Raw genomic sequence first — 21314 nt, forward strand, 5'->3', positions numbered from 1 at the left:
CCCAGGACCTTGAGATCATGACCTGAGCCAAAGTCAGATGCTTAGCAAACTGAGCCACCCAGGCACCCCAATATTAACACTTTTGTTGAGTACAAGCCAGTTATTTTGTGGACTAGCTCTCAATTACATCAAATCATTTTTAGAGAAATCCGAATCATACGGGTCAGTAACGTGGTACCTTCATTTTGCATCTAGGTCAGGCCCATATGTTTTACCACTCACCGCTACTTAAATAATACCTGTTTTGTTTCCGTTTGGTTATTGATTGACCACTCCCTAAATGATCGGAGTCAATTTTATCATCCCTCATTTGCCAGAATTAGACAGCCCTGTCTTCCAGCGTGTCTGGAGAATCAGCCTGGGATGCCTTCTCTGTAATGAGAAGCACTGTTGGGATGAATGATGTGAAACTGATGGATGTGTGAGTTGTGAGTCTGTGCTGTTATCGGGCACGGGTTAATGAGGACGGAGGACTGTGATGAAGCAGAGCAACTGGACATAGTGGTGCAGTCAAAAGCCATGAAAAGACAATGTGTTTGTTAAATGCAAAGCTGTGGAAGCACAAACCATCAGAGGGCCAGGCAATGTTAACTCAAGCCAGTCATATCCCAAGGCACCAGAACCCTCAAGTTCTGGGAGATGTTGGGCATGGCAGACATCACAGAACATGCCAAGGGCGCCTGGGTGGCTCAGTCGGTTAAGTGTCTGCCTTTGGCTCCGGTCATGGTCCCAGGGTCCTGGGATCGAGCCCCATGTCGGGCTCTCTGCTCAGCGAGAAGTCTACTTCTCCCTCTGCCTCTCTCTCTCTGTCACTCTTTGTCTCAAATAAATAAAATATTTTTAAAAATATAAATAAATAAAAATTTAAAAATAAAAGCACTCGAAAACAATGGGTATCTCTTACATTCTCATTACATTATTTGAGATCTGATATGTACACTCTTGGAGGGGTGGGGCCCCATGAAACCCACATTTCCATCTGTCGTGTTGAGATATCGAACAGATTTCCTGGCTTACGTGATTGAGGAAGCTGAATGGGCCAGTCAGAGCTCCTGATCCCAATGGTGGTGGTAGAGCATAGAAGGGGTCAGTGCAGAGAGCTGATGCCTTGGTAAAAATACCATAGACTGGGTGGCTTATAAACAGCAGAAATTCATTTTTCACAGGTCTGGAGCTGGGAAGTCAAAGATCCGGGCACTGGCAGATTTGGTATCTAGGGAGAGCCTGTCCAGGTCACAGAGAGCCATCTTTTTTTCTGTCCTCACAGGGCCAAATGGACAAGCTAGCTCCTCGGGGTCTCTTTTATAAAGGCACTGATCCCAATTACAAGGGTTCTGCCCTCAAGCCCTCATCACCTCCCAAAGGCCCAGCCTCCAAATACCATCACCTTGGAGATGAGGATTTCAACATTAGAATTTTGAAGGGACACACACATTCAGACCATAGCTGCTGGCTTGCAGGGAATCCAAGAACCAAAATGATTCCTGGAGCCTCCCCGCCCCCCCACCCCCCAGCTCAGAAGGAAAGCGTTGGAATATATCTTCTACATATTTAATGAGGTAGAAAACCCAGAAGAATCCCAAAGGGTACAGGCATCCTGAGGCCTCGGCAGCCACACCAGACTTGACTTTTCCTCCTTCTTGGGCCCAGGCGTGTGCCTCCCAGGCCCCATGTACTTTCTCCTGAGGTACGTTCCTCAGGTCAAGGAGCATGAGGCAGGAGGCCCGGCCGCCGCTCAGGGTAGACCAAACACGAATTCCTCCTAATTGATACATGCTCTCTGCTTTCTAGAACTACTAGGACCAAGATCCTCCTCCCCACCTGTGGCCTTCCCACTCAGTTTTCCTGAGAGTTACTAGACTCGTGCACACGAGACGGTCCAGCCCCAGGCTGCCTAGCTCCCTCTTGACTCATCTTTTACTTCATTTCTGCCATGGCCCAAACTCACAGCATCCTCGCCCTCTCTTAAACCCTGAGGGTCAGAGGTGTTGACTGACCCGTTGTTCTGTGTGGCCACCTTGGCAGGCTTCAGGCAACTCCCTCAACTCCTTCTGTCTTTGATCAGAGACCACACACGTTCTCCCTTGGACTCAGAGAGCAAAGGCAGACACAGATGGGATTTCATAGTTTTCTTGCCTCTCTGTGGACTGCTGGGACCCCCTATATGTTACCTCAGACAGGCCTGGAAACAGTAGTAAGAACAGCCAATATTTCCCTGTCTCTTTGCAGCCCCTTTAAGAGTGGAGGGGACCCCAGTTTTCATTCAGTTGCTAGTCCCAACAGAGCCTCTATCTCTTGTGCTATGCAAGAGGCTGGGCAGCCTCCCACCTTGGATTACCAGTGTCACCACTGCTCTCCTTTTCCCTTCCGTGGCCAGTCTTGAATTGCGTCCTTGTTACCATGCTGGGTCCCTTGAAGGCCTCCCTAGTTCTGATAATGGTCACTAACAGCCACGGGGCAGATGTTTGGTGAAAATTTCCTCCAGAGATGGCTTCCCATCTGGTGTTGCTGCTGCCCCCAAAGGTACTCTAGATGGGGCTCTTCTCAATCCTTGGGAAGGACTATGAGTCTGTGGCCAAACATTTGCCAACCTGGGGCTGATTAACCTTTCCCCTTCCACTCTTAAGAACCCAGAATAGGCCTAGGTCCACTCTCTCTCACTTTAACAACAGTGAGTAACAACACTCTCTCACTTAACAAAAAAAAAAAATCTTTTTTAAAAAAGATTTATTTATTTATTGGGTTGGGGGGAGAAGGGGCAGAGGGAGAGTCTTAAGCAGACTCTGTACTGAGCACAGAGCCCAGCGTGGGGCTCAATCTCACGACTCTGAGATCAGGACCTTAGTAGAAACCAAAGGTCAGATGCTTAACAGACTGCACCACCCAGGTGCCTCCCAAAGAGTCATTTTCCAGAGACATCCAGGTGGTGGAATGGGCTCATTGTTCTTACATCTGATTCTTAGTCCACCCCCACACTCCAGCACCCCAGGCCACACAACTGTCCTTTTCCTACATCTACTTAGAGTCTGAGCAAATTGGGTGTGGGTCTCACTGGGCTCCCGGGTCTTTGTGAACCTGCCTGCTTGCTCTAGAGAGGGAAATAACAGATTGCAGGCTCCCTGCAGAATGAAAGACATGCTCAGTGGGTAGCTTCCCTACAAGACACCCGTTGCTTCCTCCCTGATACTCCATGGGGACATTTTAATGATCTCTGGTGTTTTCTTGGATTTTTACCTATTGCAAGATAGCCCCTGGGTGTCCAAGTGGAGGCAGGAGTGGTGTGGCAGAATACCCCACGTGCACGGGGGCCACGATCTTATCAGCGCCGCCCTCACAGACAGGCAAGAACACGAGTGGTGTGTGCAAGACTCGACTTACGTCCTTACGTATGCTGTCTGGGTCTCTCAATGAAGAGGAAGGTAGCAGATCTAGGGGTTGCCTGCCCAGTGTGTTAATGAGGTACTTCTCTCTGCTGCCTCACCACCTTCAGACTCCCATGAGATAGGTGGCTCCTCAGAGCATCTCTCTACAAAGGGATCTGTTCTCCCGTCCATTTACATGCCCCGCCAGCTTGCTGAAAGCTATCTTCTTGACCGGTGAGCACACATAGTTTTTCCCTTGGAAGCAAAATTGGTGGTGCGTTCCTCCCAGACAAGTGCGTGCTCTTTTACCTTCCAAAGTCTTCCACCCTTTCCATGGATCCCCACTTGGATCTTTCTGTCAGATGGAAAGGAACAAGATCTGCTCAGTCACATGACGAGGTAAGTGACTGATGGGGGTTCAAATGGGAAATCTATCTGAGGGAAGGTGCCAGATGTCACCAATGTGCACAGCTGTGGATTCCAGCCATGCTCCACGTGCCCGTGACACAACACTCCTTCCCCATCCTCTTGGGATGGAGCTCCGGTCGTGAAGATTTCTTGTTGGACAATAATCATGGGCCTTCTTTGAAGTACAGGTCTTGCTGGCCCAAGAGTCTCCCTCAGGCTCCAGATACCGCACTCAGACCCATCTAGGTCAGAGGTTCAAGTCCTCTGAAGCTTCCCTACATGACCGGCTGACCAGGCCACCATGGCCATGGCCTCCTCTTGACTTCTGCTCACTGAAGGGCAGTTTGTGTAACTCTCTAGGCTTCCTGGGGCTGGAAGGCTTGCCAGTGTGCTGAGGACTGGCCTGGTGTGGCCTCCCTTACCACAGGAGCTTGCCTTTTCGATACTCCCAGTCACTGCCCCACAGAACCAACCGTGCCGTCAGCCAGGTTCTCCCCACCCTCTTTTCCTGACTGATCCTTCTAGAAGATTGTCCTAGCTTCTTAAAACACCCAGGCTTCTTACCTTAAAGAGTTGGCACTCCTTGGGGCGCCTGCGTGGCTCAGTCAGCTGAGCATCTGCCACTGCGGGGCAAAGTGGAAGTTCTCTGAGCTCCCATGCATGGGCGCCGCCATGTCAAAGAAGCCGGTCTACAGGAGGAGGTGGTGAATCTAACCCTCAGGGCAAAGAAGAATGACAGAGGGCTGCCAGTCTCGAAGTCTTTGGGTTCTCCCTGCGTCCCAGCTGCAGCTCTGGTCTTGCTATGCTTCCGTGACTTGCCCCACCACGGGTCTAGGAGTTTTTCTGTCTTAACCTCAGCTGGTCAGAGTTTGGTTTCTTTGGCTTGCATTCGGGCCTTTTGTTCACTCCTTATTGATTCATGTCAACTACGACTACTGTTCCTTTGGGGAAATGCTTAAATTAAGAGATTTGTAGAAGGAAAACAAAAGCCTGCTACCATGATTGTAACACCGATGCAATGTTTGGGATGTGAGTTCTCTTCTAGTCTGGCTGTTACGCCAACTCCTGCGGGGCTAGGAGGGACTTGATGAGTGGTTGTGGCTGCCTGGCTTTAATTAGTGAAGAACAGGTAGGTTTTCAGACAAGACATGAGAATGGAGAAATCAGACCTTAGGTGATCTATCTTTCGGTAGCAGCACTTCAAGTCATCCTCAGTGATGGTGCTAAGAAGGCCTTAGAGACATGGAGCGTGGTCAGGGGCCAGGGAGCAGCCCTTTCAACCACTGTCAATCAGGTCCTACATGAATAATTTTATTTATATTGTAACCACACACACACACACACACTCACAGGCATAAGTATTGTTTTGTGAATTTTATTAATTAAAATTAATCAAATCAATTCTTTTGATATTAATCAAAAGAAACATTCATAAAAACTTGAACAGGGCGTTCTATTTTTTTATTGCATTTCTGCAAAAACTGCTGCTAAAATTGATTTTAGGACTGATCTAGTAGTTCTCAAGTTTTTATGTCTCAGGACCTTTAAAATTTCTTGAGGAAACCAAAGAGTGTCTGTTTATGTGGGTTGTATCTATTGATACTGTATTAGAAATGAAAAACGAGTTGTTTTTTTTTAAACACAAGAATACACAAAGTCATACCCCATCCCTTGACAGATGCATCATCGCACATCCTTGACCCTCTGGAAATCTCCAGTGTCCACTTGGGAGGGAATGAGAGTGAAACAGGGAAATGATGTCTTGGGATTCTGACAACAATAGTTTTGACCTTGTGGGCTCTCTGAAAGGGTCTCGGGGATACCAGGAGCCGAGACCACACCTTGAGACTCTTCTGCGCTTTATAGCATGTGATCCAGACTTTGAAAAACACTCATCTAGAAAAAGGGCAAATACAGATAAATTGAACCAAGTAAATCCAATTAGCTATATTTCATCCTCTGTGTTTCCCTCTTGTTCTTCCGGAGTGAGGAGGGTATTATGGTTAACTCCCCAACAACAATTTCACATCAGATAATTAATCTACACCAATCCATGCATTGCATAGCAACCAGTCCGGGGGAAGTCATATGTCCTGGGTTGGCTCCCTCGGTCTCGAGAGGAGGATTTAAATTCCACAGTTGAAGGAGATTTCCTCTCTTCCTGGATGTGAACAGAATCACTACTGGCAAAACAGAGTGTTGGCAATGCTATTGCAAACAGAGTAGGGAGATAAAAACCAAAGTAAACAAAAAACTCCAGGTATTTGAGGACAGAGCTAATTCTAGCACATCTGGGGCCTCCTTTCCCTCCAGTGGGCTTTGCAGTTCTGTGAGTCCTTTAAGAGACAAGTTATGTGTGACCCGACCCAGCACTACCCAGCAGCTGGTGGTCCGGGTGATCAGTGAGAGCTTTGTAAGATCAAGTTGAATCTCAAGGGACGGGAGCTAGGATTTCAAGGATAGGTGGATCCTTCCCTATGGGTACTCTTTCATTTACAGCTGTATTTATTTATTTATTTTTAAAAAGAGTTTATTTATTTATTTGACAGACAGAGATCACAAGCAGGCAGAGAGACAGGCAGAGAGAGGAAGGGAAACAAGTTCCTTGCTGAGCAGAGAGCCGGATGTGGGGCTTGATCCCAGGACTCTGGGATCATGACCTGAGCCGAAGGCAAAAGTTTTAACCCACTGAGCCACCCAGGTGCCCCTACAGCTGTATTTATTAACACTGGCACTCTACTTTGTAGCCTCCCACTTTGTGAACTTCTACGCGTGTTACTGAGCTCAGATGTTGCTTCTTTACATCCGGTCATGGCCATTAGCACGCTACGTCTGCTCAGCTCCTCGAAGCACCTTGAGGGCAGGGATTAATTTGCATTCATCTTTGTCGCCCTAGGACTTTTCAGTGGCATTAATATGAAATAGGTTCACAATAAATGTTTGCTGAGAAAAATAAATGAATGATAATGAAACATGCTGTTATAACGATAAGAGTCAGCAAGGGAGAGACCATGGACCAAATCTGGTCTGTAGCCTGTTTTTCCTTCTTTTCCTTTAAGTTTATTTATTTATTTATTTATTGGTAATCTGCACACCCAACGTGGGGCTCGAACTCACAATCCTGGGATCAGCAGGCACATGCTCCACCAACTGAGCCAGCCAGGCTCCCCTGTAGCCTATTTTCCTATGGCCTTTGAGCTAAGAACATTCTTCCCATTTTTATTTTTGTTTTTTAAGATTTTATTTTTAAGTAATCTCTACGCCCAGCGTGGGGCTTGAACTCACAGCCCTGAGATCAAGATTCACATGTTTTATTGACTCAGCCAGCTAGATGCTCCAGTCTTCACATTTTTAAATGGCAGAAAGAAGTCAAAAGAAGAGTAGTATGTTGTAATCCAGGAAAATTCTATGAACTTCAAATTTCATCATCCATAAAGTTTAAGTGGAACACATTCACACTCGTTCATTTACGTACTGTCTACACTCTAGCACTAACATCAGCAGAGCTGAGTAGTTGCTACAAGACCATATGGCCTCCAAAGATAAAAATATTTACTGATTATTTACAGAGCATGTCTGCCACCCTTGTTTCCTGGGGTTTTTTGGGGGGAAGAGGTTAATTGAGGTATGGCCTCTATAGTCATTTTAAAAATTTTAATCTCCATTTTATCTTAGCCACTTGGCCAAATAACACATGAAAGGGGAAGAAGCATTCAATGATTATATGGCAATACATGATTTATGTATACACTAAGGGACACTAAATTTAAAATTAAATAGAGATTGAGGGATACCTGGGTAGGCTTGGTCAGTTGGGCATCTGGGTCGCGATCCCAGGGTCCTGGGATGGAGCCCCGCATCTGCATTGGGCTTCCTGCTGGGTGGGAAGCCTGTTTCTCCCTCCCTCTGCTGCTTCTCCTGCTTGTGCTCTCTCTGTCAAATAAATGAAAAAAATCTTTAAAATATTTTATTTTTGTAAAGATTTTATTTATTTGAGAGAGAGAGACAGATAGCCAGAGAGCACAAGCAGGGAGGAGAGGGAGAAGCAGACTCCTTGCTGAGCAGGGAGCCTGATGTGGAGCCTGATCCCAGGACCCTGGGATCATGACCCGAGCCGAGGGCCAGGCACTTAACCGACTGAGCCACCCAGAAGCCCCTAAAAAAAACCTTAAATAGAGATTGAAATATTCACTTTGAAGTCTGGATTATACAAATTACTTAGACTCACTGATTAAATAAATACTTATCGTGTCCAGGATCATTAATAATTCTGCAAACACCGGATTTGACATTAATGTTTCAGTATTTCTAAACTGATGAAAGCTCAAAACATTGCCCAGTTATGCCTCGCTTAATAAAGGAGTTTAGAAAATCTTATTCTAGATACTGCATTGATGTATTTTGTATCAGAAATTAATGCACTGATACATCAGAACACATTTTGTATTAGAAAATGTGATTTAGTGTATAAAAACGTATGGTGCATACAGAATTTTTTAATAAGTAATTTAAATTATCTTGGGCTGAATTTTTTTTCTTAAGATTTTATTTTTTTTAGGTCATCTCCACATCCTACGTGGGGCTCAAACTCATGACCCCGAAATCAACAGTCACAGGCCCTACAGACTGAGTCTGCCGGGTGCCCCTATTTACTAAGATTTTAAATGCCAGTAGTGGAAAAACCAATATCCTCATATTTAGCAGTAGTTATCTCGACATGGGGGAGTTAAATAACTATTTTTCTTCCTTCCTGTATTTTCCAATTTGTCTATATTTTGCACGTTATAATTACCAAAAGAGTCTTTAAATAAGGCATTACTTGACCAATTTAAAATTCCCTTAATCCTCATGAACTTGCTTTGCATTTACTTTCCTCCTAGCCTAGCCAAAGAGCTATCTGATGTGGAGGAAGTAAACCTGAGGTTTGGCAGTCTGAAAATGAAAAACAAAAGCAAGTCACAAGAGCCAAGAATAAAATTAGAGGCAGTGCCAACTTAGAAAGTCTGCTCACTGTTCTTGCGGAGGGGGGGGGGGAGCACAAAGGCCTTTGAAAAGGCAGGGGGAGGGGGACAGAGGGGGTGGTGGTGGAGAAAAGTTCACAGGGTCAAAGTAATTAAATAAAACAGCACTTAATTGCCCCGTGGAATTCCCTCTCGGGGCTAAAGTGAGGGAGTTATTTCAGCAACCTACAAAGAAACATTACATACCTATATATTTTCCAAAATCCCTCCAGTAGCATCAGACAGAAAATAGCTTTCAGGTCATAATTTTACTTTTCAGAGCAAAACCCAATTATCGGGTGCATTTGTAAAAATTCTAGAAATAGGCAAAGTAGATTTGTTTATTCGTCTTTCTCACCCTACCAGCATTGGCCAAGAAGGAAAATTATGAACCGTCTGAGAATTAATGTGTTCTAGAACTCCTTCTGCAAGGAGATCCCCGAGAACCTAAGAAAGGCAAGTTTAAGAAATGTTTGCGAGGGGGCACCTGGGTGGCTCAGTGGGTTAAGCCGCTGCTTCCCTCTCTCTCTCTCTGCCTGCCTCTCTGCCTACTTGTGATCTCTCTCTGTCAAATAAATAAATAAAATTAAAAAAAAAAAAAAAAGAAATGTTTGCGAGGCCAACTGATGACTGGCAAGTATTTTTTTTTTTAAGGTTTTATTCATTTATTTGACAGAGAGAGAGAGAGAGACAGAGAGAGCAAGAGAGAAAGCACAAGCAGGGGGAGTGGGAGAGGAAGAAGCAGGCTTCCCGTTGAGCAGGGAGCCCGATGCGGGGCTCCATCCCAGGACCCTGGGATCATGACCTGAGCCGAAGGCAGACGCTCAACGCACTGAGCCACCCAGGCGCCCTGGCAGGTATTTTTTATAAAGACAAATAGTTAATTCATCGTGAAGGAAAATGTGTAGTCATTTATCAGCTGTTGGAACTATTTAATAATAGCACCACGTGACATTAATTGCTATTCCAAATAACACGTGGCATGGATGCAGAAAAGGTAAGCTGTCAAACGAAGTTGCATGCGCTTTGCCTCATTTCCAATAGCAAACTATGAACAGGTCACCAACCCGATTCCCTTCTTTCTGGGTACGCAGCTATCTGCAGGTTCCTTGACCCCCTCTGTGCTTGCAGATTATCCTGGGACTGATTTCCAGCTGGGAGCATGTGGGTAGACGAGATGTATGGCTCTTTCCGGCCTGACCCTTATGGGCCTCACGCCTGCCAGGCTCTATTTTTTTTTCTCTGCTGACTGACTGGAGAGGACTCCAAGGCCGAAGAGGCAACAAGGCGCAAAGACCCGTTGCTGTTCCGAGGAGAGCCACCTGCCAAGGACACCTACACTGCACTGTGACAGGACCAGGAACCTGTGCATACACACCCCTGTCTTGAGGCTGGTGTTCACCATGTGTGAAGCGCTAAGTGCGCGCTGCCTCTGAACACAGGACTGAAATCACTTGACCAGTGGCTCTGGGGGAGGGTAATCTTTTTTGTTCCAAAGATTTTATTTATTTATTTGAGTGTGAGAGCGCGTGCGCACACATGCACAAACAGGGAGGGAGAGGGAGAAGCAGGCTCCCCGCTGAGCAGGACGCCCGATGCGGGGCTCCATGCCAGGACCCAGGGATCATGACCCAAGCTGAAGCCTGAAGGCTTAACATACTGAGCCACCCCGGCGCCCCAGGAGGGGTTATCTTGACAAAGGGGGTCTTTCAAATTTATACAGGGCTTCTCCCAACATTCAAGCTACCATGGATGGAAAAATTATTTTCTTCATTATGTTTGACTCAAGAGAGAGGTACTGAGATCTGCGCTCCCAGTTCCTCACTGGGGAGGAAATCCAGTGACACTCTCGTTGTTTGGGAATAGCTCAATTTTTAGTTCCGACTGAGTGGGGTCATTTGCAGATAAAGGCAGGAAGATCTGGCACAAGGCCCTAACAGAACCCTCATACTACCTTTCCCCAAAACATTATTCCCTTACAATCTGAGGTCAAGAACAAATCTCTTAGGTCATTTCACAGAACCTCTTCTCACTAGACAAGATGGATCTTCTCGAAGATCAGGGAAACTTGACCTCAGAAATGTAACCTCTCTTAGCGTTTCCACATGTCTAATTCCACAGAGACAACCAGCACTGAGTTTCGACCGATGAAGTTAGGCCTGGTCAAATGACTGTATTTCCTTGAATGAAAGTCATTAATAGTAATCGAAACCGTCCGGGGCTCTCAGTTCTGATCATTTGAATGTTGCTCACCCACCCCCTCCAAAAAAAAATTAACGCGAGTCAAATCAGACAGTAACAGGATGCCTCAGACTGAAATGACATTAAATGCTTTTTTATTGAACAAAAAGAGATAAAACATGGAAGTTGAAATCACTGAGCAAAAGCAGCTCCCCAGGGAAGGCTGCTACACTTTGTGCTAAATAACCTTATGAATTGAGAGTATACAGAACACAGATAATATGCAAGTTACCTCAACAGCAAAGGAGAAGGCGTAGATTACAGTTTCGGAAGGAAAAATTTGGTCAAGTGACAAATTTAGTTGCTCAACATTTCTAGCCCTTGTCCACCTAAATTCAGTAGGATTCTCCATGTGCGCTACTGAATTCCCATTTTAACGGAAGCTGCTTTTTGGTAGAAATTTTAAAAGATCATTCAGGTTTATTTGATGTGACATTCCATTTTTAAAATTTTGTGTCTGCTCAATGTACGTGTGTGTATGTATTTATACACACTTTAGAAACCCCGAACTCTTGTTTCTAAGCAGAGGGGTCATGCTGTTTCTTTTTATTATTATTAATATTGGTGAATTTCAGTTATTATTTCTCCTGTGTGTCTAAGAAACTTCATATGTTTTCAATGCGCCCACGCAGATAGGTGGGTTGACAGATATGTCAAAAATACTTTATGAAAAGAGGGAGGTAGCTCATGCGAGTTGGCAACCTTTTGTCTATTGTTTCCTGTTGGAGCAAGCTGCCTCCCTTCGACATCTCACAGTCAAAGATGAAAGGAAAACTTTTTACTTTGAAGCCGAGTTAGCACAGTTGTACACTTACTACAATCCACCTTCGAGTTGGTTCGCTGGGCTTTCTAATGTAAGATGACAAATACCTTACACCCAATACACAGCATCGAAAAAGTACTGAAGAAACATTTTATAGACAATATCTTGGGTTGGTTTTTTTTTTGTGTGGTTTTTTTTTTGTGTGTTTTTTTTGTGTTTTTTTTGTTTTGTTTTGTTTTTATATGTTAAACATCAGCTTCAATGGGATACATTTCCAGAATGGTTTTGTTACCAACTTTATAAACACTCTAAGCCAAACAAACAGCACAAATAACATCAATGTTGTCTTTTTTTTTTCCAATATCTGTAACAATTACTGGAGGCTAATCCTAACATACACTACTAAAGGGGCGCAAAAGAAGAGAATTCATGACACGCTGCAAAGATAGGAACACAGCATCTTAGTCGCGGGGCGGGGGTGATCTTAAGGTGCAGAAAGGGGGGACTCTCTAGAAGGTGATGGTGTGGTTTCTTCGGGCGGGAACACCGTGAGTGTACAAGCTCGGATGCCACCGAGGGACTCTGGGAGATCAAACACCTTATGCCACTCATCTTTGTCAGGGTCATATTTCTGCACTATCTCCACCATACAGCGATTATTCCAGGAATACCCACCGACCACGTAGATCTTATTTTCAAAGACCGCGACCCCGACATCGCTCTGCCCCCTTAACATGGCAGCAATTGGGGTCCACTGGTCAAGGATAGGTGAGTAGTATTCACAGCTTAGGACATCATCATAATCACTTGTGCCTCGGAAGTGATTGCCGCCAATGACGTAGAGCCTCTCGCCCACTGTACACATGCAGTGCAGGCCTCTGACCGTGGTCATCGGTGCCTTCTGGATCCATTTGTCGGTGTCTGGGTCAAAGCACATGAGCTCCTTTTGGAAAGTGTCATGAGTGATTCCCCCTAGAGAATGAAGGTAGGCACGAGGGTAAACAGATTATGATAGAGATACAAAAGTAAATAAAAGGCTCTCTATCCTAGATCGTGGATGTTGAGCCAAATATTACGGACCTTAGGGCTTATCGTTAGTGTTCTTATAAATATCTGCCCTCCAGACGTACTTTCTCTGGGATTAAAAATCCAGAAGGTGGGGGCACCTGGGTGGCTCAGTGGTTTGAGCCGCTGCCTTCGGCTCAGGTCATGATCTCAGGGTCCTGGGATCGAGCCCCACATTGGGCTCTCTGCTCAGCAGGGAGCCTGCTTCCATCTCACTCTCTCTGCCTGCCTCTCTGCCTGTGATCTCTCTCTGTCAAATAAATAAATAAAATCTTAAAAAAAAATTTTTTAAAAAATCCAGAAGGTAACACTTTCAGCTTCTTAGAGAACAACAACAACAACAAAAATCTAGCTTATGTTATTGCAAGGACTTTCTCAAGCAGAGAGCCGTGGAATTTAAGAGGCTTTGCTAAAGGAAAAGAGATTTGGGCCACTTTTAGAGCTGGGTCTGCTGTAAATCTCAGGTCCAAAGCATCATGCACTTCTTTAAAAAAAAATTTATTCATTTGTCAGAGAGAGAGAAAACAGGTAAGGGGAGCGGCAAGCAGAAGGAGACGGTGGCTTCTTGCTGAGCCAAAGAGCCTGATGATCCCAGGACTCTGGGATCATCATGTAAGCTGAACTCAGATGCTTAACTGACTGAGCCACCCGGGCACCCCCAGAATCACGTACTGCTCCTGCTTTGGGGTGGGCACACGCTGGCAGCTGAGCACTGGGCTCAGGCATCTGAATTCCAGTTGTCCATTTCCGCACTTAACCATCTAAGAATCTCTACTCCTGTAATCTCATTAGCATTGAGACTATGAAGTCAAATCAATCAAAATGCTTGGAAAAGTTGACAATATTATCCAAATGTCCCGACATATGAGATTACTCAGCGTTGTTTGTTTTCGTCGAGTTTCTGTTGCGGGGGTGCAGGAAGGTAATGTCATCTGCTCTCAGCACGGACGAAGCTAGATGCTGAACACGTACAGAATCTATGATCATTTCTGAGAACAGTTGGTAGATCATTAGCAGTCTGCTGTTGACCCACTGAGTCCTTATCATCTACAGAGCATGTCCTGAGATCACACAGAAATCAGTCCACAAGGAAAGTACTGGACTCTATGTTCTGCAGATTGGCAAGAGAGCTACACAAATTTTCAGTCATATCAATCAAAGCATTCCTATCTGGGGGCCAGTCGGCAATCACTGTTTCCTCTCTGCTTTTTCCTTTTTTTTTTTTTTTTTCCAGTTTGAGAGTCAGCTCTGGTCCTATCCTATTTTTGGCCAGGGAGGTAATTTGTGAGATGCACATTAGCTATAGCGAAGTGTCACGAGAACAATTTCGTGTCCTCCTCCCCAAGGATATGGAGCTCTCATTATTACGGCATAACAGCTATACACATAAAATAGGTAGAGGGTGTAAATCATAGATTAGTGGAGCATAAGATTTCCTGGATGGCTCTTTCAATAGAAGACACCCCGTAGTTGCTCATAAATTTAACTCCCCAAACCTGTCAATCACCCATTCAGGGCCTTTAGCTGATCCCTCCTGATTATAGCTTTCATAAGGCAGCGGCGTTCAGAGACCCAGACCACCACCATCACCTTAATGCTTTTGCTTTCTAATAATGTAACTGCTGGCCTGGCACCGGCAAGCTCTCAGGAGAAAAATGTGTCAAAAGTAGACCACGTCAGGGCCAGATGAGAAGAAGCAGCCTAACAAAGTAAAATGTCAATAGTGGAGGTGAAGATTACATTCAAATGAGACTCCTTTCTGCATCTGATGGGAGGATTATTTCAACACCAACAGTCTGGGAATGAAAGTTGTTACTGCAACAAATGGTAGCCATTTTAGAATCTGTTATAAGAAAAATATATGCGCATGTGGCCGACACATATATAGGTAATCAGCATGGCATCATTCACGCAAGGACACCACAGTCGAGTCCCCTGATATTGCTGAGGAAAAGGGAAACCCCTATTATTGGTTGCATTAAATGAGGGTGTGACCATTATTAAACACTATGTATATTATCAGGAACAAGCTTACACACAGTAGAGTTTATGTGTTAAATGATGATATATTTCCTCACAGAGTTTGGCTAAATGTAAGCTCAAAATGAATTAAGTGTTGCTACAGGGACTATGAATAGTGGTTGCTGGAGTACAGGGTTTATTTAGAGTGTGGGGCATGGGGACCGAAAGGCAAGCTGGAAAAGCTGAAGGCTTTCCAGTTTCTTCCAAGTTATGTATTCATAGCATGACTGGTTTGCCGCTAGTCTTATGAACTCCTAGAATACCAAAGGCATCTGTACGTAAACGCACATGTACAATATAGCTTCTAAAATCACCACAAATTATATTTTGATGATCCTTTTTTCTGGATTCTTTTTTTTTCTGGATTATCTTTCTAATACTGTAGGTAAGATGGTGCCACAGTTAAAAGGGTATGTATTATATTAATCACATCTGTGTTATAATGGTTTACCTGAAATATACATGACTCCTCCATACACAGTTCCAGCATGGCCATAGTGGGGTTCACTCATTTTGGCAACATAGGTCCACTCATTTGTTCTTGGATTGTAACACTCCACTGTGGCTATTGTTTAAAAAAAAGAAAAAAAAAACAGACAAGAAAATAATTTATAATTTCAAATTTAGCAATGAGCTATTTTTCCCTTTAGGTAAAAGAATAATATTTAAACAATGAAACCCTATATATAACAGATATGAGATACTCTTTGGGAGGTCTCTTTTTTCACTTATTGAGATTATATTACTAAGATGAACCATTAATACACTTTACATTAGACTAGAGGCTTATGTGATAATCTAACACATCTCCGTTACTGCAGAAGTTGCCAGGATTTCTTTTCTTCTAGTATCTTGTTACATCTTTGTAATTTGACATTCCTCCCATTTCCTTGTTCTAAGTATGTGGGAAGATGAGGGTGCCTGGGTGGCTCAGTTGGTTAAGTGTCTGCCTGAAGCTCACGTCATGGTCCTGAGGCCTTGAGATCGAGTCCTGTCATTGGACTCCCTGCTCAGCGGGGAGTCTGCTTCTCCCTCCCCCCGGCTCATGCTCTCTCTTGCTCTCATAAAAATAAATAAACCAAATCTTCAAAAATGATAAATATGTGGGAAGATGAGAAAATCATAAGGAAGAAGAAAAGTCAGTTCTGATCCACCACCTAGGAAACTAAGGTTCATCGACAGGAAGCACAATCTGAGGTTGAGAATGAATGTATGTACGTACACACACCACCCGGCGTATGTTCTGGCTGCCTCTTGCTTTATTTCACATCCGGACTACACAATAGACATTGGCAATAATTCTACATTTCTACATTAAGGCCAATATCACTGTAGCCAGTCATGCTCCTACTAGAAGATGACTGGTAGCATAGTATGACAGGAAGATTTCTAATAGGGGCACTTCCTTTCAGTAATAGATTTATCATCTTTAACAGAAAGTATTTTGGAGAAGTGACCTCAACCTATTTAAATATCACTCTGTTATAAACTCAAGAATAGAACGATGGATAGAAAACTTAATCCTTTTTGAAGAGGCAGAAAGAAATAGGGCTGTTCTGAGTACTCTGGTCAAAGACACAAAGTCTTGGGGCACCTGGCAGGCTCAATCAGAAGAGTGTGTGCATCTTGACCTTGGGGTTGTGAGTTCGAGCCCCACGTGGAATGTAGAGATTACTTAAATAAATTAAACTTTGAAGAAGAAACAAACAAAAACCCCATACAAAGTCTAATACAAAGTCTAGGTAGACTTGAAAATTTTATACTATTGGCAACCTGATTTTTTTGTCTCCCCTAACCCTGCTTTTTTCTTAGGAATAGAACCACGACACTGCACACAGAAGTGCCCTGCTAGACTCAACATTCAAGTTCCCTTGAACCTGGAGTTGACCAAATGATGTAGTTTTAGGCGATGGAACAGAAGCAGAAATCTACTGAGTGGGGCCATCTGATCAAGCCACTGGAATGCCTAACGGATGAATCATCCCTTGAACAAGATTTCTGATTGAAAAAAAATAATAACATGAGAATGAGAGATGCATTTTCTATTCTATTCAGTAATTTCATTTCTGCACCAAACTGACTACGTGGAGCACTTATTTCTCGCCTAACAGCTCCTACATTATACCACTTCTCATATCCCTTCACTGATTGCCTTTTGCACTGGCTTGAGCTTTACATTTTCAGGCTCATCTCAAAGGCTTTTCCTGTTCTCATTTTGATCTACTTTGTTGGTTTTGTTCATTGCTTTAGGCCTGGATTCTAACCAACTCTATTTCTTCTTCTTCTTTTTTCCCCCTCCCAACTCTATTTCTTCTAAATCCTTCCATTAAGTAGCCAGACCCTGCAAAAGCTTTCCCCCGAACAAGAGCTATTGTCACAATTCATGGCAAGCTGAAACTGATTGATACCGGTTTGGGCCATTTGTAGTCACTGGGCGTCTTTTCTAATGTTCGTTTCCATTTGCCTTGAGCACGACTTTCACTTAATTGACAAGCACAATCCTACTGGACATACATTATTATCTCTCTCTCTCTCTCCCCACTTATAGAGGATCTAGTATATTGATTGGTACTTGGCATCAGCAAAGTAATTAATGGTAGGGTTTTAGCTGATAAAAAAAAAAAGTAGTCTAATCACACATCCTATCAGTGAAAGGGCTTTAAAAGACTTCCAGAGATCATCTTTTCCACGTCTCTGATGGCAAAGACAGGTTTTACTATAGTTCTATGCTTTCCTTAATGGAAAAATTCTGCTTTGAACTTTGAAATTTCTAGAGTGTCACAGTCTCTCCTTATGTCTAATTCAATCTATTCTGATGGAGTTTCCATTAGTTTCCTCCTATTTCTTTTGGAGTGGAGCTAGCACTTGAATAGCTATTCACTCTTTATGATTATTAAAATTTTCCCATGTAGAAAGATAATGCTGTTCTTCTGTCAGTGAATTAATTGCATTTTTTCCCCTAATAGGGGTTATAAGAATCCATCTATATTTTCTCATACAGGAGTAACCTAAGTGTAAGACGGCTATTAACCACCAATAATATAGAAACTATGTAGTAGTTCATCATCCCTCAACTTTTCTTCTTCGAGCTGTATCATTCATATCCTTCAGCTTTTCCTATCATTAAATATCTACTCTCAACCTCTAGACTGTCTCCATCAAGTACTGTTGTTCTAAGTCAAATCAAGAGTATTTAGTTTTAAAATAGAACACATCTGATTAAAAGTATATACACACACAAGTCCTTATTTTCCATATTCTCAAGGCAATGGGATATAGGCTTGTGTCCAAAACCTTGAGAGGAGAAGGGGGCAAGGGATAACGCAAGGGACAAGACAGTGCTTTTGTCATAGTCTATGAGAGGTAGGAATGGCAATGAATTAATTAGAAAAGTCTAGAAGAAGGTTGGGCAAATTACAGCCCATCCGCCAAATCCAGCATGCTATCTGCTTTCTGTATGGCCCACAAGATAAACATGTGAATGGCTTTTTTTTTTTAAAGATTTTATTTATTTATTTCACAGAGAGAGAGAGAGAGATCACAAGCAGGCAGAAAGGCAGGCAGAGAGAGAGAGGGAAGCAGGCTCCCCACTGAGCAGAGAGCCCGATGTGGGGCTCAATCCCAGGACCCTGAGATCATGACCTGAGCTGAAGGCAGAGGCTTAACCCACTGAGCCACCCAGGTGCCCCAAACATGTGAATGGCTTTTTACCTTTTTTAAAGAGTTGGGGGAAAAAATCAAAGGAAAAATGTTTTGTGACTTATGAAAATCATGTGGAATTCAAATGCTGGTTTTCCTATAGAAAGCTTTATTGGAACACAGCCTCACCCGTTTGTTTATAAACCGTCAGTGGCTGCTTTTGCAATATGACAGCAGAGGCAATTCACTGTGACAAGATCCTATGGCCTAAGATGCTGAAAATATGGACTTTCTGGCCCTTTACAGAATTTCACTGACCCTTATTCTAGAAAGTCACCTTCAGTGACGTGCAATTTCAGTTAGAGACCCTCTCCAATTTGAGAATTACATGCAGGTTGCTTCGTTCACACCAATCATGAAAGATTTGTAGTTGCTCAGGTGACTCTACTAGAGTCCAGAATTGGTCCCAAGAGATGTTGTGGGGCTTATTTATTTTTTTTGAGAGTAGGCAAGGGATGAACCCTGAATCACCACTGGAACCACTGGTGCTTAATGAAGAAAACTGCAAATCCATTAAAGGATATGGGGCAGTTGATAAATTTCAGTCATTTTACTGCACATTTATTTGAAAAAGAAAAACTAACACGTTTTTCTGTAAGTTACTTCATTATCCGAAAGCTTGACTTATTAATAGTTAACAGAAATGAAAGCTATCTGGGCTGTCATATTTCTCTTCCATATAGAAAACCTCAATGGAAGATCAATTTCTTAAATGACAGAAGTTTGCAAGATGCCAGGAATAACGGACTCCTCTTCCACTGAAGTGACAGCTCCTCTAAGCTTCATGTAGTTTCCGACTGTACCTGGGTCAAAGGAAAGCAGCATTTCTAAGGAATTCTACTGCAGCAATATACCAGGCTCACACAAACATTGATAGGATCTTTTTGATGTACTATGGGCGTAGGTCCATCCATACACACTCCAAGAAGGGCTGTTAAAAGACCAACTGCATTAAAACGATCTAAAATGTCTTGCAAATGCTACCACTCTTTTCTTTTCAGAATTACGTCTAGGAGATGGTCATTGCATACACGCAGAATAAATAACATACTGGTACTAAATGAACCTAACTAATTTTTTTAAGAGAAGATTTTACTTTTAAGTAATCTCTACACCCAACGTAGGGCTTGAATTTATAACCCCGAGATCAAGAGTTACATCTTCTACTGACTGAGCTGGTCAGGGGCCCTGAATTGTTAAACTGTTAAATGAGTCTCCCATTGATCCCCATTTGCCTGCCACCCCTTCACCCCCATTCTTTATTTACAGATAATAATACGGCAAAGTAATCAGTTAAGATGGGAATGTGAAGTTAATATAACAGATGTTCTTTTTTTAATATTCTTTTTTAAAAAAATATTTTATTTATTGGACAGAGAGAGACACAGCGAGAGAGGGAACACAAGTAGGGGGAGTGGGAGAGGGAGAAGCAGGCTTCCTACGGAGCGTAGAGCCCGATGCGGGCCTTGATCCGAGGACCCTGGGACCATGACCTGAGCCGAAGGCAGACACTCAACGACTGAGCCACCCAGGTGCCCCTATAACAGATGTTCTTGTGTGTGTGGAGGGCGTTCCCATTAAAAAAAAAAAAAAATTATGGAGCAGGAGAAACGTTAAAAACCCAGCCTCTGGCTGGAACATTAAGAAATATAAGCAAGAGTCTTTTTAGGACCTAAATCCGCTATTCAACGAAAACCATGGGTCCAAGAAAACTGGAAAGGGCAAGAGACACCTATACAAAGAGAAACATTATTGATAAAGAGAATTCAGAAGAAGTCAACAGCACAGAATGTGAGGAGACTGTTTTAAAACAATCTACTTCTTGCTCCCAAGTACATCTAAAATAGGAGAAAGTCAAAGGAGGTGGGGTGGCCTGATTTCACTGCACTTAAGCCAATCAACTCATTTTCTAAAAACAAATAAACAAACAAATGCTTCCAATATATTTTAACTTAAAATATTTACTACAGACTGGCTTTTGCTGTGTATACTGATTTTAAGGCAAACAGTCATTTTCTACAAAAGCATACTTACTTGTAGATGACAGGAGGCAATTTCAAAGGGAAAGAAATGTCATTGGCCTTTAAATGGAATCAGAGTTGTTTCTTGGTATTGAGGGCTTGTGTCTCTATTACAACCATCTATGTATTTGTGAAACATGCAGTTTACAAATTGAGATAAAAATGGGCCTCTATTTACCATCTGGAGGGGTAATCATTTTTGAGACTATGTAAGTCATTATCCTTAGGTTTAAACTCTGGGAGATTGTGATGGTAAAACCTAAATAGAATGAAATAGTTATTATGAATTAGGACGGGCTCATGAGAAACACGCTTCTCTTGTTCCTTTTTACTTTCAAACTGAAACGCAGAAGGCTATTTTTTTTTTATGATTTTATCTTTTTTTTTTTTTAATTTCCAGCATAACAGTATTTAGAAGGCTATTTTTAATAAGAGATAGAGGGTGTGATTTCTGAAGGTCATAAGCAAGGAAGGCAGCCGCCTGCCCAACGGGGTTGTCTACTTCTTGTTCCCAAATGAGTCGAACACGGCAAGAGCTCAGCAAAAGAAAGCCTCTAGCTTCTTGGTTTTATGTAATGACCGTCCTTGGCCTGAAGATGACAGATTCTCAGAAGAATAAGGCCTCGTTCCACCTATTAATTAGAGGGGATAACATCGCTAAGCAAGCACCGACTGAGAAACTGGAGCTCTTTCTCCTGAGGAAAGCAGGTCTGAAATGGCCACTCACTACCAT

The 21314-nt window shown here is 43.2% G+C and overlaps 1 protein-coding gene across 7 annotated transcripts in view; it reads right to left on the minus strand.

The window, feature by feature from the left end:
• Positions 1 to 11089: 11089 nt before the first annotated feature.
• Positions 11090 to 21314, minus strand: part of KLHL13 (kelch like family member 13) — a 201326-nt gene continuing 191101 nt past the window's right edge. For all 7 annotated transcript variants that reach the window (XM_032330770.1, XM_032330765.1, XM_032330771.1 and 4 more), the window contains 2 exons: positions 15313 to 15426; positions 11090 to 12746 (listed from right to left, as the gene is read on the minus strand). In XM_032330770.1, the coding sequence (XP_032186661.1) occupies positions 12259 to 12746; positions 15313 to 15426 (602 nt within the window). In that variant the 3' untranslated portion in view covers positions 11090 to 12258. The remainder of the gene's footprint in view (positions 12747 to 15312; positions 15427 to 21314) is intronic.

This window comes from Mustela erminea, chromosome X (assembly GCF_009829155.1).
Source record: "Mustela erminea isolate mMusErm1 chromosome X, mMusErm1.Pri, whole genome shotgun sequence".
In the NCBI taxonomy this organism is placed as follows: Eukaryota; Metazoa; Chordata; class Mammalia; order Carnivora; family Mustelidae; genus Mustela; species Mustela erminea.